General features: G+C 40.6%; 2 protein-coding genes across 4 annotated transcripts in view; one reads left to right on the top strand and one right to left on the bottom strand.

Annotated features, from left to right (window-relative positions):
• The first annotated feature begins 505 nt into the window (after positions 1 to 505).
• The window catches only part of LOC311258703 (guanine nucleotide-binding protein G(q) subunit alpha-like), a 42,855-nt gene continuing 18,941 nt past the window's right edge, over positions 506 to 24,419 (top strand). Inside the window, exon 1 of one of the 2 annotated variants that reach the window (XM_084355231.1) lies at positions 506 to 1,753. In XM_084355231.1, the coding sequence (XP_084211357.1) occupies positions 1,618 to 1,753 (136 nt within the window). In that variant the 5' untranslated portion in view covers positions 506 to 1,617. The remainder of the gene's footprint in view (positions 1,754 to 24,419) is intronic. The other variant, XM_084355230.1, reaches the window with a different exon arrangement.
• On the bottom strand, positions 15,714 to 19,495 carry LOC311258702 (zinc finger protein 862-like). Of its 2 annotated transcripts, XM_084355228.1 has the most exons (9): positions 18,305 to 19,495; positions 17,929 to 18,115; positions 17,519 to 17,843; positions 17,272 to 17,391; positions 17,030 to 17,182; positions 16,803 to 16,935; positions 16,561 to 16,714; positions 16,324 to 16,462; positions 15,714 to 16,156 (listed from the first exon to the last, which is right to left on the bottom strand). In XM_084355228.1, exons 1-9 carry the CDS (start codon positions 19,371 to 19,373, stop codon positions 15,869 to 15,871), a joined length of 2,568 nt encoding a protein of 855 aa, XP_084211354.1. In that variant the 5' UTR covers positions 19,374 to 19,495; the 3' UTR covers positions 15,714 to 15,868. The 2 variants fall into 2 exon arrangements, with proteins under 2 accessions (XP_084211354.1, XP_084211355.1); XM_084355229.1 differs by lacking the exon at positions 15,714 to 16,156 and having other exon boundaries at positions 16,411 to 16,462; positions 16,535 to 16,714.

The raw sequence follows: 24,419 nt of genomic DNA, 5'->3' as shown, positions 1-24,419 counted from the left end.
CAAGATGAACCTGAGAGGTAGGAATCAATGATTGATCACTTGGGTAGGAGTTAATTACTAGGGTTTTTACATGATCTTTGCTTTTTAAAAAAATACTGTGTTAATTCTCTGTTAAGAAACAAAACATGGGAATTAAATACAAGTAGCTGGAAATGGTAGGCTAGTACTTGAGTAAATGTACTTATATTCTCTCCACCGCTGCTTGCAGACATATGTTTGAATACTCATAGTCTTGACAGCTGTGACAGTCAGGATGAACACACAGTGTGTGTGTGTGTGTGTGTGTGTGCGTGTGTGGATGTGCTGGAGTTTGACAGGAGATGGGCGTTGCCCGTCCAGCCAAATGCCAGTTGCTTTCGCCGACACGCCTCCGAGAGGAAGACTTCCTCTCAAGCAAACTTGGGAAATTAACCATCAGTAAAGTCCCGCCTACAACGCCCTCAAGCTCGGTTCTCATTCGCTCTGCCTCTGTCAATCAATCATATCCCAAGCGACGTCAGCAGCAGCGCCACACCGGGGCTGAGGAGTGGGTGACGAAGAGCTATCAGCACCACCAGGAAAAAATACCAGGAGCGATAAAATGCACGGACTCCAAGGGTCCATTTGACTGTCAGGTTGACGTTTTCGCATTTTGACGGTTTGGTCCTGGCGAGGTCTTTTTGGAGAACACTAGCTGAATACAATGAAGGTCCTGTGTCAGGCCGAGCTTTCTGTGTTTTAGGCAGTTGGATGCAATTCCAGGGATGGCTAGCTGAGCTAACCTAGCTAGCTAACAATTAGCCTGCCCATTCTGGTCACTGGGTGCCTTGGTCTGCAAGAGGAAAACTGCCCCTGAGCGCATTTGTAATAAAGCGGGATTGTTATTCGGATCGCAACACGGGTTATCGACCGTCGAGTGCTTGAGACCGTGTGCCAGCCCGTGTGTTTGTTCGGTAGATGGACAGTTTGACGGGCGCTCATTGTCACTGCGCGGGCGTACAGTGTTGGTTTCGGGGCGGCTAGGCTTGTACTCGGCCGGGCAACCTGCGGAGGGATTGTACAAATGTGGCAGTGGCAGCCAGTTGTGTCCCACTGTCTCTGGGACCGAAGTTGGTAGTTTGAAATAAAAAAAATTAAATTAAATTAATGAGTGTTAGGCTTACGGGCTAACCATCTTCGCGGGAAAGGGATTGGGAAGTGTTGGCACACTGAAAATCCATAAACTTGTCACATTAGCTTGGTTATAACGTAAGCAGCATTTAGCTTACAAGCTAGTCAGCGAGTTAACCAAAGTAATTGCAGCTCTTTTGGAGAGTGCATCAAATAAAATGGTTATTTACACCGTGGGTAGTTGTCTAAGATGCTTGCGGACATGTTGCATTGTATTTTTCCTGTGATCGGCTGTCAGTCCCTGTAGCTTGAGGATTTACACGAGACTTTGACTAAGCTGTCAAATATTTGACACTTGACAGCAGTTTCACCAAGAAGGAAGGCCATATTCTGCACCAAGCCTACCAAGCTCGATATAACTGGATATAACTTGTTGAAAACGGACTGAAAGGGTTTCATTTATTTGATACTTTGCGTGAGGTTTAGCCCGGCGTCCTTTGTCAGACGGGCTTTTTAGCTCATGCGGTGATGACTTTAGACTCCATGATGGCTTGTTGCCTGAGTGAGGAGGCGAAGGAGTCCAAACGAATCAACGCTGAGATCGAGAAACAACTCCGGCGAGACAAGAGGGATGCGAGAAGGGAGCTGAAGCTTCTTCTGCTGGGTAAGCCTGCATCATTTAAAAGCGTTCACAGACACTTCATCTCTACTCTGATGCACACACAAACCAGTCAGTGCCAAACCTCATTGATTTGACTGAACCGTAAAGGTTTGACATGCAAAACACTGCAGCCACAACTGCACACGCTACATTAACCTGGTCACCGCAGGATTTGCCTATGATATGATATGCAAATCAGAACTTAGATGTGGTTCAGGAATTTAAACAAGCTATATATTTATATTTATATATTTATATATATATATATATCTTGCATCTCTTCTTTTACCTTCAAGGCTCATATATTTCCCTACAGCATTGACTGTCAGGTTGATGACAAGTTATATGACCACTCACAAGATGACAGAGACGGGAGATTGTCATCACTACATGATCTTAATCATTTAAGCAGCATGTAGCTGTTCTGATTTCAGGCTTCATTTGGTTGTGGCGAGCATTTGCCACAACTCACGAAACTCGCACGTTTTTTATAAGCAAATACAACAAAGTACCAGAAGTAGACAAGTTGTCATCGCTGCGGTAGCGTCTTGCTGCAATGTCCACGCATTTCAATGCAAGCTGTCACAAGTTTTACTTTTCCTTATTGTGTAACATTACTCTTCGGGAAATTGGGAAGAACCTTTGCAGATCTCAGCTGCTCCAAGAGTAGTGGTAAACTTCAACTTTGGTGAAAGAACGGATTTCACATGCCTTTTACTTCCCTTGCCATGCAGAGAACCAAGATATTCGATTAAAGCCGATCAAGAAATTTGCAATTATTGTTGATCCTAATTGTAATTTTGACTGTCTATGGGTTACCTGCAGACCTATTTGGCATTTTGTTGCCAGGCTATTAATGAAATAATTTTGACTACCTACACATTTTTTTTTCTTTGTTTGTTACTAATGTCACTGGTTTGTTATGATTAAACACAGTTCTCATTTAAACACATCATCACCATTTGAAATTTGGCAGATGGTCAGATTTTTTTCTCTATCACCCATTTGGACAATTGTTGTTACCAGTGTCTTCCATGTATAATCTGAATAATTTTAATTTCATCATTCATATAAATGAGGACACCGTCTAAACATCTTTGGTGCAACACCCTATTCTGTTGTCACTGTCAGCAGGCAGCAGCATATACTCAATTGCCACAGCAGCAATGGCGAAGACGCCAGATGGCGAACATACGAATCACAGGATTTGCCTACAGGCGCACACCTATGGTAGAAAAATTATTGTAACACAACCTTACTAGTCTGTTGCTGTATTTAACTTTTCTGTTTAAGGTCATAGAAATCTACTTCGTTAGCCTCTGAATTTTAAAGTGACATTTGTTTATTAGTAGCCAGTCAGGACTATAGGACTTACTCTGGATTATAGACTATCAAGTATGAGTTTGGCCAGGTAACGCTTTTCATGACGAGCTGTCAACAGTTCCCTCTAATTAAAACCCTTACTGTAGTCGTCTTCTTCATTACTGTAGTTTTATCAGCCTGTAAAACATGGCTTAAATAATTAAAAAGAGTTGGGTTTTAATTAAGGCTGCTACAAGGGAGACAGCGTTCTCTTGGTGTCTGGTCTAGAAAAGGGCTCGACTGAGGTGGCCCTCCCTGGAAAATAACTGTTCTCCAGAGAATAGACTGTGCCATTCAGACTAATTTTCACTTTTAAAGAGGAGTAGCAGAGCCATTGTGCATTTGATTTGATGTTGTGTTGATGTGGAAAGCTATTCTTTTGCCTATTCTGCACCACAGTTATGTTAAGGGTTAGCTGCAAAACGGCATCACTAGAACTACCAGGGATTCAGTATCATGCTATAAGGACATTTAAGCATCTCCATGGTTTGTCGTCTCCTGTGACTGAACCCTTTCTGGTTTTAAAGATGCACCCACTCACAGCTGCAACAACTTCCAACATCGAACAGAACAGTAGTTGATAAGAAACAACAGTTTTTGTCCCTGTTCTTACACAGTTAGCGTTTATGATATGTCGAATCACTGTCAGAATGTCAGGGGAGCTTTACATGCTTTGCAGATAGATCCATGTAGAAACTGTATTCACAAAAACATTTTAAAAATGGATTTCAATGGAACAATTACTAGTCGGGATGGTGGGATGGGACAGGAAGACATCTCCATAATTGGCCATCAACCCCATTTTAGATTTAGCCACTTCCTGCACATTAAATGGCTCAGAAGGTGGTTAAAGTAATCTAACAAGATGATGAAAAGGTGTCAATCCTTCTGTCTGTCATACCTGATTTACTCCTTTTAATTTCAAATACATCAGTAAGTGGTTTGTAGAAGCTGTAATGAACCAGCTATACACTGAAATTCTCCCATTCAAAAAGTCACTAAGAAGGCGGCTTCAGTGATTTCTTGACGTATGTTAATACAAAATGTACAACGAGCTGTCCTCGCTTTAATGTGATTCTAATCAGCTCTGTATGGTATGTGTGAGTGAGAGAGCACTAAACTGTATGGGTGGGCAAGTGGTGTGAATGAGAGCCCGTCAGGACGAGCAAAACTTTATTCATAAATGCATTTTGTCTGAGTTTTTAAACCTTTGTGCAATTAAAAGGGAGAATGTGAGCTGCATAGTTTTGTTTTTTTACTATATATCTTTAAATATTTTGTAACAATTATATTTTTCAGGTTTAGGTCAAAGTCTGTCTTCTGTGTTTTACCTACAGTACAGGGCAACTTTTTCCTGAGGGACAAGAAGAGTAAAGTAGATTGTGGAAACTGCCAAAGTGCATTAGTTTTTAGTTATTACCAAGCAGCTTCAGGTGCATTACCACAACCCTCTGGTCTGTGGTGTGTAGGGAAAACCAAGACGGATGCAGTCAGACACATATGTTGGGTTATGGCCCAATCCCAGTACACCCCTTGCCCCTACCACTTTGCAAAAAAAAAAAGCACCTAGGGTGTCCCAGTTCTTGTTGGGATAGAGTGGCAGGGCAACCAGTTATGGCTACATGGCCCTTCAGTTGGAGGTTTTTTGGAGGCACTGTTCAAATCAAGGGTTATGAGAACTCTGTCTTTTCGGTGTGTTATTGTCCTTTTTTTTATCACAAGCATAAAAAATCGCTACTACTGTAGTTTGCTCATGTCAGGTTAACTAGCCAGCTAGCTAACATTACAATTATGTTGCTCAGTTTTGTTTGTCCCTTTTTAATGGGATATGAAATCTGAAATGTAACTTCAGTCCAGCAGTGAAACTAATGAAGCTGTGTTGTTTGTTTTTTATGACTTTGTTGATAGAATGAAGTTGTGAACAAATTGCTTTTCTGTCTCCATCAGAGAAATGGCATTGTGATAATACATGCAATGCAAGAGAAATCACCACAGCTGAAGACGACATGTTGGAAATGTCTGATCACGTTTGTAAATGCCATTAACAATAACTGATTACATATGAGGGTCATTAAGGGGTGTCCCATTTTAAATGAGGGACTTGAATAGAGGACTGTTATACTGATACCTGATTTCTGAAGCCACTACTAATATTGATATTTAAAGATAAAACGGATCAGATTGAGATTTATCATCGGGCTCTAGATACCATTAAACATTTGGCTGTTGAATGAGTCAAAGTACCTTATGAATGTTGATAACCAGCAGTTTCAAGGTCACCAAGACCACAGTTATTGTATGATAAACCAGATATATCTACACTAAGCTTAGCTATGTAACTAATACAACAGAGATATCAAACTACTGGAGTCTGTTGATATTTTGGTGTAATATGACGTCTCAGTGTCACCGAAGCACTTCTCTACTTATAAATGGCCTTGCTTGTGAGTTCATGGCTGGCAACACACAAAAGGCATCTGTTGGTTTAGTTGGTCCCCATATTGCCACACATTGATTAGAAATATAAAAGTGTTGTTGGCGGAGGAGAAACGTATTGTTATTGTCCTGCTTTTCCTGCTCACAGATGAGATGCTGGGATGGTGGTGACTCATCGAAAGAGATTGATTTGGAAGAGATCCCTTCTCTGTCCAAGCAACCCAAATTATTTTTTTTTTATGAAAATGCTCAAGTACAAATTGCAGGAGCCATTTTTGTTTCAGCTTGTGGTGGGAGTCTGCTGTCACATTATTTAAGCTTGTGTGTAAAGGATCTAAGCACTATCCAGCTACAATGTGAGTTATAGTGCACTCTGGTTGTCTCACTTCATTTGGAACCTATTATGGACTTCTTTGATCCTTTTATAGACCTTTACGCCTACTGTAGCTTTTTATTATGTTTTTGGCTGCATATATATCATGTCTTCAATCTTTTGTCTAGAATGGCTTGTGACTTCTTAATTTCAGTGTCGAATTTCATATTTTTGTCACTGATTTGGGGGGAAAAATAACAATCTTAAATGCGGTTGTGTTGATGTTGCTGGTAGAGCAGAAACATTGCAGCTGTAACCAAATATTTCAGTTTTCAGCTGGAAATATTCAACCTTCACACTGCTGACTCAATTGTTGACTACTCTGTTTTTAATTGCATATAAGGCTCAAAATCTATTATTTAAATGCTTATAGTTGTCTGTAATACTTATCTGCGACCTACAAGCAGCATTGTTGGTTTCGTCTAACGTTTGAAGCGGAGGCAATTATTCCAGCTGTTTATCAGCAACAGACTGGTTTTCCTCAGTAGTGTGGTTAGCTAGGGTCAAAGGAGTGCTGTGCCGCCTGCTCTGTAGCTAATGAAAGTCACAAGTAAGTAAATGTGTATAGCCGGAGCCCAGGGAGCTGCAGTAACAACACCAGTTGGTGAGCTTTCCTCAGTAAATAGGATCCTTTTTTCTTTTTTCAAAATGTGGAAATGACTGTCTCAAACTGCTGAGGTTGATTGTAACATTGGTGTCTTACCTAATTAAAGCACATTAGAATATACAGGGGATCTCTGATAGCTGAAGTTCCTGTGATATGATAATGGTCTGTAAAATGCTTTCGTTTCCCCTTGATCTTGAATTTGATAAGTTTCTATGAAAAGCACTCTTTTCTGACTATAGAGTTTCATGTTCTTGTGAAGATATCTCATCATTCTACACAGTGACACAGGAGTGAGTCCTAAAAGCTGTAAAGAAATGAGCACTTTTGCCCTTCCGGCCCGGTTTCCTTATCTCGAAGTTGGTGGGTTTTTTGAATGGGTTTCGTGTTACATGCATGAAATAAGGTCTGTGGGTAACACAGGCTTAAGAGAGTCTCGCGTTTTGTTCTACGACATAAAATCTGTCAGTTAATACAACATGTGGAAAATTATAACGTGTTAACATGTTACTTGCTAACAAGTGGCTAAATGAGACTCCAGAGGTTGCTGGGGACATTAAACGTCATCACTCCAAACACAGACTCATCTACTCACTAGTCCGTCTTTACAGGTGAACTTTATGGACAAACTATTTTAATTGAAACTTTCGAACTACATATACTACAGTGTAGAAAGATGCTTAGTCGGAATGTTGAAGTCTTCGGTCCACAATGTCAAGTTTTTACTTCTGCCGATTGCATTTATGCTTCAAAAATCATTAAATTGTTGTTCATATTATCTTGCTGAACATAGTAAGTATCATAAACTTGTATTTGCAACAGAGCTTATTTTCTGCAGTAGTCCAAAATCCAACTGAGAAATCCAATAGGCTTTCCTTTCCGATGTAACCAGGGTGATGCTAATTTCTGGGTTAGCCTGCAAACGTAAGTCATCCCTGCAGCTCTCTGTTATAACAAGCACTGTAATTATGACTACAGGATGGTGTAATAACATCACATGAACGTCTCTTGTTATAATGAAAGTAAAAAGATGGTGTTAGATAAAGAACAGTTGATGTTACGTATTGTGACAGTGTGCAAACAGTGACTCACGACAGTGAGTTTCATTTATCCAGTGTGGACCCACTGTTGACTGAAGGTTAAGTTTGTCACATGAATGAAGAAACCTGTAAAACTTGTACTGATGTACACTACACAAATGTGTTTATTCTTCTCCAAAGGACAAAGCATGCAAATCAGGACCATTTAAATCACTTTTTTTCTTCCATCAGTTTCTGTAATACATAATACAAATACATGTACAAAATTACAGTATCTTAGTTTAAAATGATCCTGAGTCAAGCATTTTCCAAGCTAAATAAAATGTGGTGCAGTCCCTCCCTCTTCCACACTAAGTCTCAAATGTTTCCTCAAACACATACAATGCTGACCATTGTATGTGTGTAACAGTTTCTTTTTCAAATTAATTTTTATATCTTGACATTTAATAGCCTTTGATTGGGTTATTCAGCGCTTTCAGGAAGCTGTGGGCCACCAGAAAAATGCAGAGTTTTGAGCAGAGCATCATACAGCCCATGCTAATGTCAGAAAAAATTAATGTAGAAAGTGAGCCATATGACCCACCATATATTTCAGTGTTCCCCATAAGTTAACGAGACTCTAGCGGCCTGCCATAGTCTAATTTGCTGCGCCATGGTCTCATATTGATCTAGACATGATTTTCACCTCTAATATTAGCGCTGAAGAACATTTCGCGTCCTTGCTTCGGCAAAGTGTCTCCCACTCCCAGTCAGTCTACAGCCCAGCCCCCTTCTGTACTCAAACACGCACGCTCACACACACATACTCTGGTCCGAGGCCTGCAAATTACGCCGCCGCCTCCTCGTATCAAAGCTGTGTCAACAACTTCAGTGAGGTGAAACTAACTATATCTTTTGGTCATGGAAAGAAAAAAACATAATAAAGACTTAGAGGAGCAGCTGTCAGGTAAACTTGTGGTCTCTAACAGTAATGTTAAGTTGATGTGCTTGTAGTCAATCTGTTTGTCTGTCTTGTTAACCTAGCCGGGCAGCACATACCCTCTATCTTCCCGTCTATGTTTTATTTACCAGCCACTTCCAGCGCTGTTCTGTGACTCTGTGCAGCTCACGTTATTTATTACATTTGATGAATGCCAACTTGGAAAGATAGCCCTGTTGCGTGAGGACACCAGTTCATATACGCTTGCACGAAATGAACGTTGTGTTTTCCAACAGCAACCTAAACCACACAGACCAGACGATATATAGTTAAGATGGCACTGATCATTTTAAAACAAGACAATGATTATCTGGTCTTTCAGTCAAGGTTTAGTTACAGGTCAGGACTAGTAAGCTACAAGATTAAAAGCAATAGATTGATATTGACTATTGACTATAGCTCACAGACTTGTGCTAACATTGTATAGCCAGCGCTGTGTAGTCGAGTAAATTTTGATGACTGGACTAATCACCAGGCAGCAGAGCCAAAGCTTAGTGTTATTTTTGAGAACAGAAGTGTTGTGCCTGTAAGTGATGCGGTAGAGACGTTGCAAAATTCTTTATTATATCCCTTTTCCACTGGATAAAAATCCCACTTAAACCCACTATGATCAGGCTTTTGTGTGCAATGGGAGTGTGTAAACTCGCCATTTACACCTGGGTCAATTGACTCTGCAGTAGACACAGGTTGCTATCACCTCGGCTTGGCTTTGATGTAAACGCAAGACCCTGGTGAACACGTTAAATTCTGCTGCGCGAAGTGATGACGCATTATCAACATCCGATGTTGGCGCGTAAATAAGGAAGGAATATGGGATGCGGTCTATGAAGAGCGTTTTATTACTGGAACCAGCGTTGCAGTGGTGTTTTGAAGGCAAAAAAACTTCCTGGCTATGAAAATACCTGGATCGCCGGCTAGCTTGATCTGTTACAACTGTTTTCGCTGCATTTATGATGTGAAATGTGATGTCAGTGACGTACGCTTCAGATACACAGCACAGACGGGCTGCCTTGCCTGGGAAGTGGGAATGGGTTCAACTGGTGATTTCTAGCGGTTGACCCACGCTTAAAACATGTTTGTTTAATAAAAAACAATTTGAAATAAAACATGTTTGTTTATTGCAGATACCAATAAATGTGACCTCATCATGTTTTATCTGTGAAAATGAAATTAATGATGCAAAAGTGATCATCCCCACTAATCATGAATCATATTGCAATCATAATATCTGTCAAAATAGTAGCAGTATAATTATTTTTATCATGCCATGCAGCCCTAATCACGTACATGGAAGAAAAGTTTTACTGTGATCGTGTGATCAGTGTCAAAAGAACGCTAATGTCAGGTAAAACCATTACATATTCTGTATATTCATTTTTAGAGAGAAGGTGTTGATGCATGACTCAGCAGCCATTCTATGTATAGTACAGAGTACCACACCTGAAAACTTAAAGCTCCCGTGCAATAGTTTTGTCATACACCCTTTTGTAGTCACAGCATGTCTGGGTATTAAAGGATAATTTCACCCACATAGGAAAATTCAGTCATTATCTTCTCATCCCCATACTGATGGAAAGTTGGGTGAACTTTCTTAATCCACAAAACATTTCTGGAGCTTCACAGCAAAACAGCGTTGCCACATTCTCCTATACAACTGAAATAGATGGAGACTTGTTTTAAAATGTAAAAAAAATAACCAAAATAAAAACTCAGAAATGCTCCATACATCTCTTCCAGTGCATTCCGAGTCTCCCAAAGGCCCTGAGATCCCAAATTGATTTGAAAAGACGTTATTCACACCTCGACAGACGCTCAAGCTCATGAACTCACTTCAAATGGGTTGCGCTTTTAACACTTTTAGCTCAGCAGCTTCAATTGCATTTTCGGCTTTAAAAAAATGGAGGCAATGAAGGCTGCAGGCAGTACAGGATATTTACCTGAACTCATAATTGAAATGGGAGTCAGTATATACTGTATATATGCACACACACTGAGCACACACTTCATCTGTCAATGTGCACACCGCTCAAACAGGTCGGTAGTATCTGGGTTAATGAGTGTTTGTTTTTTGGCAACACCCAAGGATGTCTCATGCATGGAGCCTACGTATGCCTATTATAGTTTCACTTAGTAAGTCCCACTGGAAGCCAAGCAGATAAGCCCTGTGTTAGCCATATTTATTTGGATCCCTGTTAGCTGCTGCCAAGGTAACGGCAGGCATGGCAGGGTTTTGTGGAAATAACAAAATTGCAGACCATACAGATGCAGAATACCCACACGCAAAGATGATAAAATGACCCAAAAGAGACTTGTGTGAGTGTGTATATGTACAGGAGCATCGTGGGCCATCATCAAGCCGCCCTGTGGTATCCCAGCCGTCCACAAAGGCACCATAGCAGAGCTCAAGGCAGAGTTGGCAGATGCCTTCCTGTATCCTTACTCCCACAACTGTATGTCTAACAGCACAGACTGACTCTCAGCCAGGGTTCATAATGCTAATCATCACCCACGTGAGCTGATTTCCCAGAAATCTCAAATTGCTAGACTCATACGGCCTGGCCTGGCACTCTGGTGTGACTGTGCCAACTAACTGCTTGTTAGTTCGGCCAAATACATTTTTGGTTTATGTTCAAAAAGTTTTCTATCCACCATGAAAGTCACATGCACTTTTAATTTAATTCAGTTTAGCAGTAAATTGTGTCAGAACAGATCAAAACCTGTCAACCAGCTATCAATGGGATACTGAATACATTTTCATTACACAGGCATTTCTTGAACCAATGTGACTTGTGTGGCACCTAATTTCCTGTCAACAGGAGAAACATTGTTTCTATTCCTTATGGTTGGGATAATAAGTCTTTTACATTTGCTTTATCCTACATTTTTGGCTTTGCTGCTTTTCACGGTGACATTTAATTTATAGTAAATATTTTTAGGGTTTTTGTTCTCATGAAGGTATATACACTGATCAGCCACAACCTTATAATCACTGACAGGTGATGTGAATAACAATGATCTTGTTACAATGCAAAGTTCTGCTGGGAATCTGTGGGTTTTGGCCTTCATGTGGCTGGCTCTTGACACACGCCACCCATCCAAACACCATTGTGGACCAACTATACCCCCTCATTGCCATGGCAGTTCCCGATGGCAGTGCCCCCCCTGCAGGACTATGCCCCCTGACACACCATGAAAACTGCTCAGGAACAGCTTGAGAAACACGACAAAGAGCCCAAGGTGTTGACCAGGCCTTAAAATTCCCCAGATCTGATCGAGCATCTGTGGGACGTGCTAGAACAAGTCTGATCCATGGAGGCCCCAACCCCCAATATACAGGACCCAAAGGATCCATAACAAACATCCCAATGCCAAACACCATAGGACACCCCAGAGGTCTTATGACCGTGCCTCGACAGGTCAGAGATGTTTTGGCTGCACAAGGGGAACCTGCACAAAATTAAGTGTGTTTTTAATGCTGTGGTTGATCATCGTATAAGTACACCTACCTAAAACTAATGCAGCCCGGTGGAACAGTCTTGGAATAAATTCAGGAAGGTTATAATCATATTTTAAGCTGTTTTAGAGCGTTATGCTAATTTTGAGCCTGTAATGTGTGCTGCTGTTGGATTGCATTGTATTTAAATGTGTATTTGCCCACCCCATTTATATCAACAGGTGTACCATGTTGTGAAAAGTACCATAGATAAACAGATGGAGATCTGCTCATCGCAGGGTTTACTTACATTTGTATTAATGAACATAACAGAATTCAGAATCTTCTTTAACTAATATTAATGCCCTCGCCTAATGTCATTGCCAGCCATAATGGAGCCTGTGATCCTTCATTGCTCTGATGTATAAAAGGACTTGTTAGTCCACTTTGCGTATGTGTGATAGAAGTATACAGGATCAGCCATCCCTTCAATTTTTTGTCAGAGTCTTACGTATGCAGTCCTAAGCCTCTGTGCCTGGTAGATGAAAAATTGAGTTTCACAGTGTGGTACGAAGGCAAGACAGGTAGGTGTTCGCAATTCTGTACTGTTTGTCTGGCGGCTCTGTTGGTTGAGCAAACTGATGTTGACACGCCCCAAGTTTCAGCAGTTATGTGGCAGTCGGGCCTGTGAAAGACTGCCCAGTGCTTCTCATGTCACCACCTGTCTGACTTGTTATTACGGATCCGTGTCGCCCCCATTAACACCGTCTCGCATCACTTAATGTCCTGGTTCATGTCTGAGGAGACTGATGTTTTTTATTGTCAAGCTTAAAATAAAAATATAACTTATACAGTTATAGACAATTATAAAAGACAGAATTGTGGCTTGTTTCAGTTTGACCTTCAACCTAAAGACCTGATCTTAAAAGCGTATTAATTAATTACAAGTTGTAGCACTTGCTTTATCAGTTTAGTGCCTGTGTGTGCGCATACGAAAATCAAACAAATCTGGATACCTCAAAAAACAAAAAGCTCTTTTGTATCTTTACACAGCAACACATCAGCAGTGGGCAAGATCCCAACTAAGTCTTGGACTAGGAAGAAGGAAGCTAAAGAGGGTGCACAGTTAGTTGAGGGATTGCAAACTGCAAATCCTGCGTTCAGTGGGAACTGCTGCCGTTCCAGCACAACTAACATTTTGATTAAATGGGAACCAAAATAGACAAAATTATTATATTGACATCAAAGTCCTTTAGAAGGAAAAATATGCCAGGAATTTCTCTGAACTGGAAAAGAGATCCTGCACTTCAATTTCTTTCTCACTCTTTCAGTCAGCAGAGATCTAGATGTGTTCATACAGTCCACTTCAAACTTCTCTATGCAGTACAGGACAAACTCAAGTCATTCAAACTGTCTTTGAAGTGAGTAGATTAAGATATATCTGCACATACCGTGACATGGACGGTTAGTTCGAGGAATGGTCTGGTCTGGTTGGTCCCTGGTGCCCACTAGTCCATCTGCTACATTTTGAACTAGGAGATGGCTGTGTTTTTTTTCTTTCTAAATGAGATATGTCTAATATATGTACCAGAAAGAGGCAGGGTATTTTATAGTTGAAGAATAAATGTGTCATTTTTCAACAGGCTCATACCAGAATTTGCTCAGGTGTGTTGTTCTGCTTCTGCAACTTGTGCTGCAAATTATTGTAAACAAACAACACATTTCTCAGCTTGATTCTGCGTGTGAAGGAGTTTGTAATCACAGTAATGTTTCTACTGTTGTTAAATTGCAGTGCGCAGATGGGACAAAATTACAGGAGCACCTCACGGTGTAATGCTGTACGGGAACTCCAGGCAATATAAAGCATTCTAATACAACAGAACAGCAGTGTTAAAATATAATAAAAAATTTAAAAAATGTGGAAAAATGTAACATTATATTAAAGATTGATTCTATTTCAGGTAGTGCTCGAGCATTTGGTTTCTAGTTGATCATTAGACAATAATTTTATTATTGTTTGTCATTTATTTAAAGCAAAAATCCAGAAAGTTCAATGTCAACTTCTCAAATGTGAATAGTTGGTGGTTTCCTTTCCCTCCTTACTTTTTCTATAGTAAACATAATACCTGATTTTTTGACCAATTTATCAATGTTAAATTGATTGATTAAGAAAAATAATCATCAAAAGTAACCAATAATTAAAATAAGTTATGGTTGCAGTTGTATTTAAAAGCAGTATATTGTAAGGATTTTGCTTTTATCATGTTCACTCATTTTATAGATTTATGGCGTACAGTATTGATGATTAAGTGTTAATATCTCTGACTCTGTCAGTTTTGGCTGATAATATCTGCTGTACTACTGTAGCAGAAATGATTTTTATAAAACACAGTGCATCGTTATTCTCCACAGCTTTTCCCCCCCCATTCCTTTCTGATGAAGGCTCATGTTTTCCACCTATTACTAATTTCCTTTTCTTTTATTTGTCCCATGTGGTCTTGTCTCTGCTGCCTTGTAGCTATACATATAACCAGTGGGAGGAGGATTGGGAGGCGGAGTGGTTCCATCTATCTCATGACAGGGAGCAGTGACATGGGAAATAGATATGAAACAATTTTTATCTGTCTCACACACACACACACACTCTCTGTCAAGCAAGGAGGAGTTACTGTACCCATAGCAGCTGCACACTTTACCATCTGCCAATATGGCAGTCCAAGTATTATTGTGACGCTGCCAGTCCATGCTCAGACAGTAAAGTTTGGCAAGAAGTGTTTTTTAGTCTGAAGATGCTGGAGTCAGTCAGCTTTTTGATGAAATTGTTTCAAGAACTGAGTAGTGAGAGGGATTTAAAAGTGCCTTAAGTGCATTTGTGTTTCCACCCCATCTCCATAACTACAAAGATTAGGCAAATTAGACGATGGATTAGCAATTGCTTTGTTACATATTTAGGGCATTTACATTGTGTTTAGTGACTCACTGTTCTGCAGGTCTGATGATTAAATTAAGGAGACCAGTAGTAGTGGAATTGGTTCTTGAAAATGCTAAACACAAAAGACTTGGGTACTCTTATGCAAGGATCTGCAGATTTTTTTTTCTCACTGCATTTTTCTGTTTTAATGACTTGTCTAATTGCATTGAATCAAACATGCAGACAAATGAAAGGTTAAAGGAAATTTAACCAAGAAACATAACAAATGCACATGCTTCCATACAGGTTATGAGGAGTCATTAAATGTTTTGAGTATGAAAATTATGTGAATCATATTTTTTGGTCTTGTAGTCACCAGATCTGAGGCCAGTTGTACACTCATCAGAATTTTTGAATAAAGGTAAGAAAGCAAGTTCAAGGGTCTTAGAGAATCTACACAGAAGAGTATTGAAGCTGTTTGCGTTTCAGATTATTATGACCTAACAACTTAATTTGTGTTTCAGTCTCCCTTCCCTTACTGACTCCAGGGCTCCAGACTAACTTTTTGCATTGGTTGCACTGGTGCACCTAACTTTTTTTTTTAGGTGCACCAGCAGAAAATTTAGGTGCACCCACATTTTTCATTGCGTCGCCTTTAACGCCAAAAGGTCACCTTTTTATAGCTTTCCATAACTTTCATATAATGTGAATGATTTTTTAACAACAATAAGGTGTAGAGAAATGATTTTCTTAATTTTCAGCCCAATTATATATATATATATATATAAAAGAAAAATAAAGTGTTTAAAGTGCTGAAATTGAACATTTAAAACATAAACTAAAACATTAGCAAACCAAAACATTAAGCAAAATAAAACATTTCCAAATAAAAGTGCTTGTGCTTAAATGAATGGTCAAACTTAAACATTTCAAGTAAAATAAAACATTTCCAAATAAAAGTGCTAAAGTCTTCCAAAGTCTTATAGCAGGTCTCCTCTTGCTGGCACATGCCCCTCAGATGGCCAACACTTGTAATTTGGCCTTCTTGCCCTTTGGCCTTGGCTGAACCAGTTTGCCACACTCTCCCTAGCATCAAAATCCTCCAAACTAGGCCCCTCCACACTGATTCTGATGAGATCTTCCACTGTGTCTGTGTGGAGTGATGCTCTTGCATCTGATTTAATTCTCTTCTGTGAAGAGAATCCTCTCTCACAAACCGCAGAAGACACTGGGAGGACCAGCAGAATGTGGACCAGGTGTAGTATGTTCTGAAAAATATACAAAAAACAATACACATATATATATATACACATACACACACACAAAATCAAACACATTCTCATTGGCATGTACAAGCTGTCAAAGTTGTTTTTTTATGTCAAAGTTGACATTGATATTGATATAAAAATGTCATTAAAAAGAAAAAGAGTAAAACCTTGTACTCTGAACAGTATGGCTCTCTGGTTAACATCAGCTCCCAGAGGCTGAGGTAGGTCTTGTCCTTGAACATCCTGGCAATTAACAGCTTCAGGCCCACAAACTCTTCTTTTGCCAACTCAGTGTTAACACCATTTCTGAAATTGACATGGATTAAACAGCCAATCAGTGTTTAAATTAACATGATTGCCACCAGCACTACTACATACCATTGTGTAGTGGTCCACTATGCTACCTTGTGAGGACAGGGGAGAAGTGATCCAAGAGAAATGCTAGGTCATCTGCACCATGGTCCACTAACTCCTCTTGGTCTTCTGGCCAGCTATCATGATTGAAGATGTTGAAGCATTTGACAGCCTTAGTTGTGGCAGATTGGGTAGCATCCTCTCCTATTGGAAGGATAAAGACATTTTAATAAAATGATTAACATAATGTCTGATCTATCAATGTGTTCATAAGACAGGGGAGTACACTTGCCTAGGAGGCTACAGAATCTTGCTTTCAAGTGTTTGACAGTAGATTTGATTGTTGTCTCCATTGCTCTGTGTAGTTTAGTGATAGCACCACCATCTTCTGCCAGCTTAGAGACTTCCCCGTTGAGTGTAACTGTCTGTGTGGGACATAAAGCATAAACACAAATTGTGAGTTAGATATTATATATATATATATACATTCCTATATCAGAAACAAAACCACAAATGTACCTGGAATTTGTAGAGTGGCATTTCACCCTGCTTATCCTGCTGCCTCCTCTGCAGCCTAAGGTCAGCCATGAACTGTGACAGTCTGCCCCCAGGCTTAGGTCTTGCAGCCATCACCTCTGTGGTCACCAGCAGATTTTCAAGAGCACAAACTGCCTGTTTAGACATATCAAGCACTTTTATAAATACAGCTGAAGCTAATAACAAACATAATTGAAAATGTAATCCCATTTCATCTCCCTTACCTGAGGTAGGATGGTCTCATTTTTCTGAAGTAGGAGACTGAACTTGGTTATTCCAGCAAAAACATCAGCCAGAAAGTGACAAAAAGCCACAAAAGTGGCATCTTCCATTGATTTCTTGACCTGTATCACACAACCAGAGCATATATTCATATAGCCTTCAACATGAATAAACAACATTCTGGGCAGGGAAAATGACTGAAGTTAAAATGGCACTAATTTAGTACATTTCCTGTGGAAATCCACTAACCTTTCTGGCTCGTCCTGCAATATCTGCATTGGCAGAGGACCCTGCCAAATGGTCCATATGACAGTAGACTGCAGTGAACTGGCCATGGCCATTCTGTCCGGGTCTGAGGAATGTCTCCAGGGCCCTGGAGACATGTGGAAGCCATCGTGTTCCTTTAACCCCACCGGGGACTAGGACATCCACTCCCAGGTCTGCTCCAATGGCCTTCAGCTCCCTCATTGATTTTGGACTAAAATGGTAGGTCTTCCACACCAAATGTAGCAGATCATATACTTGACCAATCATAGCATTGTCCCTCTGGACTGACAACATAGCCAATTCCAATCTGTAAAGATACATCACAATTAATCTACAAAGATAAACTACATTAATATGAGAAAATGCACAACAGCCTATATAATTAGGCCTACCTGTGAGGCATACAGTGAAAGGGCACAACGAAATCTCCTGCATCTCTTTGTAAAAGGGCTATAACGCCCCCCTTGTGGCCTAGGTTAACTGCAGCACCATCAGCACCCAGAGCAACCGTTTTCCCCAGCCAATCTGCACACTGATGCCCAAGCGCAGCAAATGCTTGCTTTGTGGCAGCATAAATTCCTAAAGAATAAAAGGATCATACAGGTCACTAGCCTATAGATTGCAAAAGGAAAACTGTTTATGTGAGCTTAGCCTACTTAACTTTTTATTTATTCATTTTTAATAATATTTAGGAATACTATACAATTTTCTTAAGATTTCTATTTCATTATCTCTCATGCTGTAATGTGGCTGGGCCTTCAAACTTACCTTGTGCATGTCCATGCTCCACCTCAACGTGTCCAATTAATATGTTGACCGGCCGTCCTTTCCGCAAAATGCGGCTGTAGATAATCACGCACTCCTTTGTAGAGATGTCTGTGTCGCCGTCAATCATGAAAGACATATACGTGGCGTTACCAACGTCCGCAGCTGTCTTCTTCTTCAATGTGTCTCCTATTACACCAATAAATTGGGCACATGCCGTATCATTGCTGTAGGTCGGGTTGACGTTTAAGCCATTTTTCTTCATCAAAATAATCTCTGACTTAAATTTGGTGAACGGCATTTCCTCCTTTGCAATGTTGTATGCCACATTAAATTTTATGATCATTTCGGATTCCTCAGAGGACCTGATTAATGCTGCCTGCCTCTGAAATGCAGCTGGGAGAGGGGCCACTTTATCTACACATTTGTCACGGCATATAGTATGCTTTTTTGACATGTTGTGCTTTTTTAATGTTTCGATACGAAACGTCGTTGCCTCGCCTACGAATGCACTATTACCGGCCATATTCTGACCGCACTCCCGACAGTAAATGCAGTGCATTGCATTCCGTCCTTTATCGTATCTCAGCCAGGGAAATTGTGTCAACCAGTCATGTCTGAAAGAATAAATTTTGGGCTTTTTAATCTGAGTCTCGGGGCCGGGCTCTATCTCAGACTCGGTTGTCTCCTCTGGTTCCGAATCTGACATTATCGCCGAAGGACCGGGGCTTGGCATCTTCCCAGGGACCGTCACCGAGGCCGAGGTCTCCGTGTCTTGGCTGGATGGACTCTCAGTGGGGATGGATGGAATGACAGTAGGGCTGGTTGTAAGAGTAGGCTTAGTTTTCTTAATGAAAAAGCTTTCAATGTTTCTACCTCTCTTCATTTTCACTCGTTTTGTCGCGTTTATTTTCTTTTCTGTTTCAGTTAGGCTACTCTGGCGCTCAGCCTGCTCAGGTCGCTCGCATTTTTTTAACTCACACAACTTAGAGCAGTGAAAAGGACGACAGCCAATCAGAGGCAAAGACCCGCCCTGAGCTATGTCTCTTATTGGTTTAGACCACGATGCCATCAGGCGAGCAAAGAGAGATCCTGCGCTTGCGGAAGAAATTTATGTTTTCACCCGAGCAGCGTCAGGTGCACCAGTGCGACCTAGAATTTTTTTTAGTCGCACTATTAAATATTTTGGTCGCATATGCGACCAAATTGGTCGCACTCTGGAGCCCTGGACTCTCTTGTGCATTTAAAATCTCAATTGTATGTACAGAATTATTTAAAGCAAAAGGACTCATTAAAGAGAATTGCCCCATTTGTGTCATATTTAATGTATAATATTTGGGTGTTATTACAGTTTTATCAAAACAAAAAAGCACTAAAATGTTCCAGCTGGTCGACGTGGAGCTAATTCAAACTATTTTAGACTGTTGGGTATAGCAGTCCTGAAACTTGTGATTGTTAAACCAGTGATGCTCAGTATGACAAAGTTGGCCCAACAGTTCCAGGCATTAAACCCAGAAATATGCTCCTACGTTCAAAATGCACATTAAGTTCCTTAAAATGTTCTTGGAGGAGTTTCTGGGGGCCACTAGACAGTCATTCAGTCATTCAGTTCCTGTACAGTCAGCAAGCCTTCAGCAAAGGCTTTTCCAACACTGAGCTGAAGTGGACATCGCTTCCTGTTTGATGTGCTTGAGGAAGTTTTAAGGAATCATTTACTTAGAGCGCCCTTCTCCTTCACTCTGTCACACTTTGCACCTCCTTCCTTTCCCTCTCGTCTCCTCAACTCTCTTTTGTTCTTTCCCTTTCAGCGTGGATGCCAAACTCTGCTTCAAGCTATTACTTTTCATGTAAACCATCGCTGAAATGTCTGTCCTGGCCTCCAGCTGGCCCGACCAAATGAAATGGATCTGTTTCAAAGATTTTTTACTGTTCTTTGTAGTTAATGGTTATTTAGCAGAATGACTAATACCCAGTGCATGATGCAGGCAGTGTGACACGGTTCTGCGCTGGTTAACAGTCATGGCTATGTGATTGTTGGGCTTCTCTTCACCCTGCCCCCTACAGCTCTGCTGTTTTGAGGATTTCAAAATTGCTCAAGGTCTCTGGTAAGCCTGTCGGGTCTCTGCTACCTGATGTTGTGAAGTGGATTTGCCTGACATGACTTTGGCTACTTGTCATATGCTTTTTACATGCTTTTTCATTTGTAATTGGGTTTATTAACTTTATATTATCATGATAGTTGTTTTTAGAGCTGCAGCCAAGGATCATTTTCATTGCTTCAATGGCTTATGTGTATGATATACGGGGGGACAGCTCAGTCTGTGGGGACTTGGCTTGGGAACTGGAAGTTGGCTAGTTCAAGTCCAACACGTACCACAGTATTGAGCGTGGACTGGTAGCTGGAGAGGTGCCAGTTAGGGTTGGGTGATTCATGCCAGCATTCCCCACTTTGGCTCTGAAATCCTGGTGCCAGTTGGTGGCTGGGTATTGAGCTATGATACTTTAATGGCACCAACGAAATGCCTCGAAAAAGCAAGAGTATCGAAAAATGTCTTGTCATTTGATACAGTTTTTCAATACCTAAGGAGTTCATCTCATCAGTGTCAGTGAGCCAGTAAGCATGCAGCGTGCTTGCTTTGCCAAGATCTAATAGCACTGGTGATTGGTTGTTTCAAGGCATGCAGGAAAACCACTATGTTACACCCAGAGACGGGGCTTTACACGTCTATGTGCAATGTAACCTTTTGTTAAAACGGATTTCACGAAGTTATAAAAAAATATATATCATTCAGGAACTGGTACTGAAGTCAAAGTATCGTTAATGGTAGGCTAGGCAATGTGTGCGATATGCATGTCGTTTTCGTGATACAAGACTATATTTTGTCGCACAGTCCTAGCATTAATGAAGTGCTTTTGAGGAGATTCAAAATATCGAGATATATATTGTGCATCGCGAAACAGCCTTAAAATACCACAGTATTACTGTAGGGCCATACCGCCCAGTCCTTGATTGAATAAATTCTTGTTTTGTCCTGTGTTGTTGTATTTTGTGACTGACGAAAATGGACATGATCCAGTTGTCTTTGCACAGCAGTGCCAACCTAATACCGCTTGGAAAAACCGGGGGGGGTGGGGGGGAAGTTGTGTGTTGCCACTTTGATAGATTGATAGAAGATTGATTGTTTTTCACTATAAAGAACGTTGACTAAGAAGAAATGTCAGTCTTATCAGTAATGCAATAAAAATATTTGTGTCCTAACAAAATGTAGGGAAGAGTAATTCCAGTATTTTTTTTGGTGCCATTTTAAGAGTTTTAAGCATATTTTGATGATCATCAGGATAATCTCATGCATCACAATTATTTTGGTCAGGATAATCGTGACATGAAAAACTTATATTGTCTTAAACCCTGGTGCCAGTTCACCTCCTTGGCTGGGCCGAGGTGCCCTTGAGCCCCTGCCATATCTCTTACTGCTCCCAGGCACTGCTGTGATGACTGTAATATTTCTGCAACTGCATGTCTATGGCTCCTGTGTGTGCTGTGTGACTTTCCCACTTCGGGATTAATGGAGAAACTTTTTTTTTTTCTTATTAAATGTGATAATAACATAGTAAAAATGCTCCATCATCAATATTATACCTTCATTTTCCATCATCATCATTATTATTACAGCCTTCATGATGGTAGAATTTTTTGCAGGCCTGATTCATAAGACTGCATTTTTTATCATTAGTACATTTCAAACTGGCAGTTGAGGGTATATAAATCTTTATAAATGGGAATATATCTATATTTTAGAGTTCATAAATTCAGATAGAAAGTTTAAGTACCCTATAGGAGGAGAGCTATGCTGATGCGATTTAAAATCGGTGTCCATTATTGGCTTCTGTAACTTTATAATTCCCATAGGTTGGGAGTAGAGTACTGGCCGAGGACACTATGGGATCACAAAAAGGCACGTTAAAGTTGCATGTCTGACTGGGCTCTGTGGAGACGTACCAAAGCCTATCAGCTGGGCATATCAGCTGGTGTTTCTGCCATGTATTTATGAGTCCAGCACAGGAGTTGCCATGGGAACTAGCATTACCCCTCAGGAGTAGCTCCAGTGAACGTACAGCAGCTTGTCCGTGAGAAATGCTTCTGCTGGGTTTTCCAGTTGGGCAGGAGAACAATGGGATCTGTTGACTTAAGCTGATCATGCCTGAGAGACATGCCCCTCTCCTCTGGTTGTGTGTCTTTGGAAAATTCAAAATACACATGAATACACTCTATTAACCAACAAAGCTGATATACCCATTTCATGTCCACATTTTTCTGCTCATCAGTTTTAAACTTGTTAGTATGTACTCAGCAACAATCAGTAAAGAAAAGGAAAGCAGGGACATGTTCTCATTTATTTTCCTTTTCTTACTCCTTCACATCCCAGTAACACCCCCTCCCTTCTGTTCAGCTCTTTAGTCAATGAGAAAATGAACTCTGGTGCTGTGTCTTGACAATTGCTATTTATGTCCCTTTCTCAAAGACATAGTCTGTCTGAAGGGGAAACTCCGATGTTGCCTGACCTGCTTTCCACAGTGAAAGATCCTGTCTGGTTAGAGGGCACTCCTTCACTGTACACTCAACTCTGCTCTTCAGTCAGTGACAGTCAAACTTGACTCTCATCATCATCCTTGGAAGACATTTCAGCGTTGCCTTGGGAATACCAGCTGTACTTTATAACACAAAGCACATTCCATCATTGAATCAGTCCCTACAGTTCTCTTAGACAATGTGGCTGTAAACATGATCAGTGTGGGTTTTTTTTCCCCAATTTGGTATCTCAAATTCCCGATGTGCACTGGTAAGTCCCTCTGTTGGTCCAAGGAGGCTGTAGAAAACCATACAGTATGTCCCCTTGAATACAAGCAGTGTTGCATCCCTTTTTTGGCCACACTAACATTGTGACTGTATGGATGGCAAACCCAGCCAGTCCGCCTTTTGGATGGATTGCTGTGTATATTTTGTACATATATTCACGGTGCCCAGAGGATGAATCCTAATGACTTTTGTCCATGTTTTGGGCCTACAATACGTGTAGCCTCTCAGAGCCACTAGCATTGTCGTAGACTTGTTTCTCAGTGTGGAGCATCAGTAGTTGGGTCAAGCTTGCACAAATACTCATGTTAGATACTGTGCTAAAAACCAAAAATATTGTCTGCATACATGGACATATTCACACACTTGTGCAATACATCTGTAAACACAACCTGGAGTGTATTTTCTTGCTTTTCTTCTGTTTTTACACCTGTTACTTCAGTGATTGTGTGTAGGGCTCTGAGCACTGCCAAAAAACAATAGTGACCTACAGCTCAATGCTGTGCCTGAACGCATCCTGTGTAGACACAGACAGAGCATTGAGGCTGCTGCTGTTCTGCTGATGCTATGATTCCTGTGTAGAGTAAGACAAAGTTAAAGTGTAAGACAAAATTTACACTGTGAGCATGATCACAGCTATGATGATGCAGCATGTAGTGTGTGGTACTTTTAGCGAGAATGAACTCATCATTGGCAAGAAATGTGTTCAGAAACTACATATTTTATCTTTAGGCTAAAGTCTACTCGCCTCTGGAAGCAGTATATTGATACTTAGCTTGTTCTTACAAGGAAGGAAAAACGAAAGGCAAAAGCGGGCAATGCAACATCACTATTTTAGAATTTTGTGTCCATCACTCTTGTGCTCTTTTTTATTTTGCAAGTTTTATTGCGTAATTATGGGGCAGTAGACATTTTATTTTGACATTTATATCAAGATTGTGTTAAATGTCTACAACAAAACACCAAACAGCTGGTTACAACTGGTTACAGTTTGTCATATATGAATTAAATATTGGGTGTTCAATCATTACAATTTGGAAATCTCTAGATTAATCCATGATGAAAATAATTGTCAGTTGCAGCACAGGTTGAGATCAGAGGAACAAAGACAAGAGTGAAAGGTAGAGACCAGAGTACACGTGTAGCTGAAACTGCGGTGACTCAGACTTGAATGTTGGGAGAAATGAGATGGAGAGATGAGTGGTGGAGAGCTGGAGCAGGGTTGTAGAGGAAGAAAATAGGTGGTGGAATGGGGGTGGAAGA

This window comes from Pagrus pagrus (genome assembly GCF_965226575.1).
Source record: "Pagrus pagrus genome assembly, chromosome: 6".
Lineage (NCBI taxonomy): Eukaryota > Metazoa > Chordata > Actinopteri > Spariformes > Sparidae > Pagrus > Pagrus pagrus.
Note: the sequence above shows the minus strand (reverse complement) of the source record. Positions and strands in the feature narration are given on the sequence as shown.

Bases quoted from the DNA above. Each gene is read 5' to 3' on its own strand.
- LOC311258702 (XM_084355228.1), bottom strand. From the start codon at position 19,373: ATGGCATCGTGGTCTAAACCAATAAGAGACATAGCTCAGGGCGGGTCT. The intron at 17,844-17,928 runs GTAGGCCTAATT...GTATCTTTACAG, and splicing joins TTTCACTGTATGCCTCACAG to ATTGGAATTGGCTATGTTGT. The intron at 17,392-17,518 runs GTTAGTGGATTT...TGTGTGATACAG, and splicing joins TTGCAGGACGAGCCAGAAAG to GTCAAGAAATCAATGGAAGA.